At 50.0% G+C, this 6,429-nt stretch overlaps 1 protein-coding gene across 1 annotated transcript; it reads right to left on the reverse strand.

Annotated features, from left to right (window-relative positions):
- Positions 1-90: 90 nt before the first annotated feature.
- LAMTOR3 (late endosomal/lysosomal adaptor, MAPK and MTOR activator 3) lies at positions 91-4,985 on the reverse strand. Its single transcript, XM_041484271.1, has 7 exons — positions 4,898-4,985; positions 4,625-4,678; positions 4,415-4,449; positions 3,749-3,807; positions 2,791-2,924; positions 1,654-1,717; positions 91-947 (listed from the first exon to the last, which is right to left on the reverse strand). Exons 2-7 carry the CDS (start codon positions 4,631-4,633, stop codon positions 874-876), a joined length of 375 nt encoding a protein of 124 aa, XP_041340205.1. The 5' UTR covers positions 4,634-4,678; positions 4,898-4,985; the 3' UTR covers positions 91-873.
- Between the last annotated feature and the right edge of the window lie 1,444 nt (positions 4,986-6,429).

The raw sequence follows: 6,429 nt of genomic DNA on the forward strand, positions 1-6,429 counted from the left end.
ATTTACAAACAATTAAGAGACCTGCTCTCTCTAGAGACAAGCAGATGTGCTGTGGGGTATTACAGTGCAACAGAAGAGTGGACCAGGCTCTGTCATTTAAAAATACTGTATTTTATTTATATTTATTTACTTAAGAAAACCTAAGGGTAAATAAGCTGAGAGTGTCACCAGTGATGAACCCACACAAAGACTATGAGACATGAGATCTTCACAACCATATTACACAAAAAAACCCCATGAAGAAGTGAGACATTGTTTGGGTGCTTTTAGCTAGGCATCATGAAAACCCCTACAGCAATAGCTTCCATAGAAACAGCTTTCTTCCTAGTGGAAGCAGGATGCAGCCAGCATCCAGATTAGTAGCACTCCCTTGCCAAAGTGCACCCCGTGTAAGCAGGCTGGGATCCCGACCGATTGTACCGACACATCAGCGCTAACATTCCTGCTCTCACAATGCCTCCAACCACGTCTCTGCTCACTCCCCCACCTGATGTGCCTTCCCACACGCAGTGGTGGCCAGCGTGAGGACAGACACACCCTGCCATGTGCCTGGTGCCCTGTAAAGAGATCCGGGGGTCGCTCCTTTGAGCCAAGGGCATCGCGCCGACCTGGCTCAGCCGGCTGAGCTAAACTCCATGGGAGCTATTTTGGTGGGCTCTCCAGTACTGCACAATACAAGAAGCACGGCCTAAAGTAACATCCACCTACAACACACTAGTAGATCATTTCAGATTCAGTACTATGTACAATTTACTCTTAGTACACTAAGGAGCTGTGGTATTTCTTCGGAGACGTGTTATTTGACTGATGATTATTGAATCTTTCTGTCCACTGGGCTGCAGAGGAATGCTGCACTCTGGCTATACCATTGGGTTAAGAAACTTCAACAACCTGCCTCAGTTCTTCAAACAGTGGCGTGAGCTCCTTCTCCAAACTTACAATCAGCCCTGGAAAGAGAGAAGAGACAGAATATTTCCTCAAAGAACATCACCAAGAAGCCTCCCTCCAAAGCCCACAGCTCCCTCCCCGTCCCAAGTCACAGGCAGTGTTTTTCAAAGCCTGAAATGTTTCATGTGAGCTACTCACTCTCCTGTGAACTGGGGGCAGCACCCCCTGGCAGGGTGTCTACAGTCCCTGGCACTAAAAGAGGCACCCAGTGCAGCACAACTCTCCCCCACTACTGCCTTGCCACTTCCATCGCTACTGTGGCCCAAGAAGCTGTACCGGAACTAAATCCCTTCTGCTCACATTCATTAGCCATGTCCTCAGCAGCAAGGACAGGGCCTGGCTGAAGGACTTCCCCACCCCACAGAACTCAAGACAAATCTGCACGTGTTCCTGTAGAATGTTAACTTGACTGATAGAAAGAGACCCAACAGCTGCCTTGTACAGCACAGTACTGCCCATGCAGCGTGGGCAGGGTTAATCACAGGAGAAATATGCTTGTAGAAGAGTAACAACTCCAGCAAGCCACCTAAATCTGTCAATTTTCACTCACACCTTTTCCTTCTCACCTTTCACAATACGCTGACAAAATTCACAGCAGGAACAAAGTTAAAACAGCTTGAAGTGAACTCAGGGAATTTATTTTCAATTATTAAAATACCTGGGCCTTAAAATACTGCAATCTTTAAAACAAATGTGTAGACATACCTGTATTGGCATTGCTGCTTGCAATGAAACTCACTACCAAAGGTAAGCGATTGAACTGCACCACCTGCAAGAAGAGAGAAGTGCTCAGCCAGCAGCTAACACACCGTGGATGTCAGGGCTCTGATAAATTCTTTCCACATAAACTCCTTCTGCAACAAGCAGCCTCCTCAGTTTAAAGGACAAGCAGGAGCAAGAGCCACAGAGGTGACTTTTCAGTGTACCTGTTTCTTAAGATTTGTGGTTATAAGCACCAACAGAACTCACACTACAGTACAGGGAGCTGCAGATGGAAAACCTGGCATTTCCCTCCACATTCTGCAGCGTGCTGTCCACCAGAAGCCTACCCCAGCTGCAGACCCTGCAGATTACACTGTGGAGAACACACCCTCCATAGGAAACAGGAGGGCAGGCAGGTTTACTGTTCTAAAACACTGTTCCCTGTGCAGGACTATCTGTTCTTCCATTAACAGGGAAATGGAACTGTGGGCACTACAGTAAGCTAGTAGCACCAAGAGAGTCAAAGCAACGTACTGATGTGGGCAAACTAACTCACCCACCCACCTAATTTCCAAACCAAGCTTGACACACTGTAGGCTAAACAGCTGGTCAGTTTACTGCAGCCGTAATTAAAAGCTCTCAGGACCACTAGAACTCATGAAAGAGCAGAAATGTAGTAGATGATGGACTATTGGACACAAATAATCAATTTATTTGTGAAACATGTGAGTGGTATTTCAAAGCATCCTTACCTCAAAGCCATACTGGCAGCAAGATTAGCTATGAAGTACGCTGCATCTGCTTTAATTAATGTTAGGTGTCACTAATTATAAACATGGTTTATAAAAGAGTACATAAACCCTTCATAAAAGATTCGCAGGACCATATGAGCAACACCTCCTGCAAATTCAGAACTACTACACTTTCCCATTGTCAACAAGTAAATCTCAAGTTTTGAGAAACAGAAGTTTAAGAAATACCGTGAAAGTTTGTCTTAGCCATTTAAGCTGTGTAAGAAATAAACCAAAATTACTTCAATAGCAGCCTAGTGAAAATCAAGCAGAGCTTAAACAACTTTCTTTCTCTTCCTCAGTGTAATGCAGGAACAGCTCAAGGACAGGGCACACTGAGGTGACTCACCTGGTAGGTATTGTAATAGCAGATGATACTTTTGTTTTTGGAGAGTCCTAACTTACTGCCCTGATCTGTGGCAAGGGCAAAGGTGGACAAAAAGCCAGGTCGCAGTGCGTGCTCTGGAGCATTATCATTGGCAACTAGAACAAAACAAGAAAATCCTTATCTTTACATGGTGTCTCTGACTGCATCCCAAACCCTCATGCAGCTCAGCGCTCTGCCAAAGGCAGAGAAACATGTAACACATCTGAGGTGCTCCCACAGGAACACCAGACCGTTTTCACGAGCTGTGAAATAATTTAATGCTCTCTGTATGATCAAAGCTCATTATACCACCATCCTTCCTAGCACACCTAAGAAATATTTAATCCTTTTCCTTTAGGATGCCTTTGCTGACGTCCCTTTGGTTCCATGTGCCATTGCACCCATTCCAGCCTTTGAACCGATTACTGGCACACAGTGACTTGACTGCAGACAGGTGACGATGTGCAAGTCCTGCTGGGTGTTTGAATACTCCGGGCACCGAACAAAATAAATCTGCAATACTTGAATCTTTGTATCCTTAAACTACTGTACTCACAAGCCAAAAACATCTGAAACAAGGACTGCAGAACATAAAAACTACAGTACCAAAAAGGCCAACAAAACACTGCCGAGCTCTCTCTACTACTTAGTGTCAATCAGCCTGTGAGGGACTTGAAGATCCAAGGACCTTACTGCACTCCAACCCCTGTCATGGAGAAAAACTTCCATGGACTACAATTACTGAAGGCACAAACAAAAGGATATATTTAAAGAGAAACATAATCAACTACTGAACTTTAATTATTTAAAGTCCAATTTAATTCTACCACTTGGGATATTCGGGTATTTGGCATAACCAGGAGGACTTTTCTGTACTTCTCCACCCCCTGCTGTTCAATCAGGATTTCAGCTGCAGAGCACAGCGAGAAGCTGAAGTTACCTTTGATAACAGGCACACCATCTCTATCTGAGACTACAATAGCATGAAGACCTTCAACACTGAAAAAGGAGGAAGAGACACCATTTTAAAAACACAGTAGCAAAGGGTTTTTTGTGTGAACAAATGTGCAAGAAATGGGAAAAATTGAAAAAAAAAAAAACCTGATGCCTTCATTAATTAATATTTATTCTGTTTAGTACAGGTCTGGTGGCCCCAATAATAAGGAGGACATGGATCTGCTGGAGCAGGTCCAGAGGAAGCCGTGAAGCTGATAAGAGGGCTGGAGCACTTCCCCTGCAAAGACAGGCTGAGGGAGTTGGGGCTGTTCAGCCGGGAGAAGGGAAGGTTGGGTGGAGACCTCACAGCAACCTTCTGCTGTCTGAAGGGGCTTTACAGGGAAGCTGGAGAGGGACTGCAGTGGCAGGACAAGGAGTAATGGGTACAAATTGAAACCCAGGAAATTCAGGTTAGATATTAGAAAGAAATAGGAATACTAGAAGAAATAGGAATACTGGAATCCCGTTGCCCAGGGCGGCTGCGGATACCCCCCACCCTGGAGCTACTCATGGCCAGGCTGACGGGGCTCTGAAGGGGAAGTGTCCCTGCCCGAGGCAGCGGGCTGGCGCCGCACGGCCCCGCCGCCCGCCCCGCACGGCCCCGCGTTACCTCGGCAGCTTCTTGTACAGGAACCGCTTCAGGTCCTGCGGGCAGAGACGGGCGCCGCGTTACTCGCGGCCGCTCGGAGCGGGCGGGGCACCTCCGGAGCTCCCGACCCGCCCGGCCCGGCCCGACCTCGGCATCCCCGACCCCACCCCCGCCAGCAGCCACCGCCCGCGTCCCGCCCGCGTCCCGCCCGCCCCGCGGAGCCGCACTCACGTCGGCCATGGCTGGGGCCCGCCCGGTGCTGCCGCCGCCGCCACCTCCGCGGGCCTGCGAGACAAGACGAGAGCCGCCCCGTCACCGCCTCCGAGGAGGGCAGCGGCCGGAGCGAGGGCGCGCTCCGTCTCCGAGGCCCGGCCGGCCGCCACCCCCCTTCCCGCTGCCGTGGTACAGCCGCTCCCAGCCGCGCCGGGAGGGGCGCTCGGTTGGGCCCGACCACCGCGCTTCGGGAGGGGGGTGCGGAGGCGCTCCCCGCCCGCCCCGCCGTACCTGTCGGCGCCCCCGGCGCGCCCCGCACGGCTCCGCCGCCGCTTCCCCTCGGAGCCGCTGTCACATGAGCCGCGGCACCGCCCTCCCCGCCCCGGAACCGCTTCCCCGCCGCCTCCGCCCCGCGCCGCCCCGGCAGTAAAACAAAGCAAAACCAAAACAAACCGTAGCATTCAGTTAAAGAATATCAACAAGCCAGGGCAAACGTCTTTTTCTGCCGAGTAGTTACTGCCACTCTTGCACTGTTGCCTATTTCCCCTACTCTCGGATCTAGTCCATCAAACCATGGACCTGCAGGCTAATTTAACAGCTGACGTGAAAAAATATATAGAGTAATTTAGTAGATGCCTACAGTGTAACAATGGTAACTGCATATCTTTAAAGTCTTCTATCAGAATGCAGGACCCTCGTGGTAGATATAAAAAAGCCCCAAGCTTGCTCAGCACATATCAATGCTTTTTCTCTAAAGAAAAAAAAAGAGCTACTACAGGCCAAGCACAGAATCACAGAATAAATTCAGTTGGAAAAGACGTCCCAGATCATCGAGTCTGAACTACGACTGAACACCACCATGTTAATCAGACCATGGCCCTGAGTGCCACATCCAGTCTTTCCTCAAACACCTCCAGCAGCAGTGATTCCACCACCTTACAGGGCAGTCCATTTCACTACTAGTCACCTTTTCTGTGAAGAATTTCTTGCTAATGTCCAACCTGAATCTCTCCTGGCACAGCCTGAGATAATGTCCTCTCATCCTGTCACTGGTCACTTGTGAGAGGAGGCTGACATCCCCCTGCCAGGGTGTTGCAGAGCAGTGAGGTGCCCCCCGAGCTGAACACCCCCAGCTCCCTCAGCCACTCCTCACAGGACTTGTGCTCCAGACCCTTCCCCAGCTCCGCTGCCCTTCTCTGGGCACGCTCCAGCACCTCAATGTCCTCCCTGTAGTGAGGGGCCCAGGACAGGACACAGCTCTCAAGGTGTGGCCTCACCAGTGCCCAGTACAGGGGACAATCACTGCTCCTGCTGGCCACACCATTGCTGATCCAGGCCAGGATGCCCTTGGCCTTCTTGGCCCCCTGGGCTCGCCCTGGCTCACGTTCAGCTGCTGTCACCAGCACCCCCAGGTCCTTTTCCACCGGGCAGCTTCCCAGCCACTCTGTCCCTGCCTGTGGCACTGCCTGGGGCTGCTGTGACCCAAGGCAGGACTCAGCACTTGGCCCTGTTGAACCTCATTCTGTTGGTCTTAGCCCATTGATCCAGCCAGTCCAGATCCCCTGCAGAGACTTCCTGCTTTCCAGCAGATCAACACTGCCACCCAACTTTGTGTTGTCCATGAATTTAGGGGCAGTGCACTTAATCCCCTTATCCAGATCATCAGTAAAGATACTGAACAGGACTGGGCCCAATACTGAGCCCACGGGACACCACCAGTGACTAGAGCATTGTTGATACCTGAAGATTTTGCTTGGATGCCAGTATCAAATTAAAATTTTTAACAGTGTAAATTAATTAGCTTGCTAATGTTTCTGAACATA

The sequence above is a fragment of the Pyrgilauda ruficollis genome, unplaced genomic scaffold (genome assembly GCF_017590135.1).
Source record: "Pyrgilauda ruficollis isolate IOZ18807 unplaced genomic scaffold, ASM1759013v1 scaffold65, whole genome shotgun sequence".
In the NCBI taxonomy this organism is placed as follows: domain Eukaryota; kingdom Metazoa; phylum Chordata; class Aves; order Passeriformes; family Passeridae; genus Pyrgilauda; species Pyrgilauda ruficollis.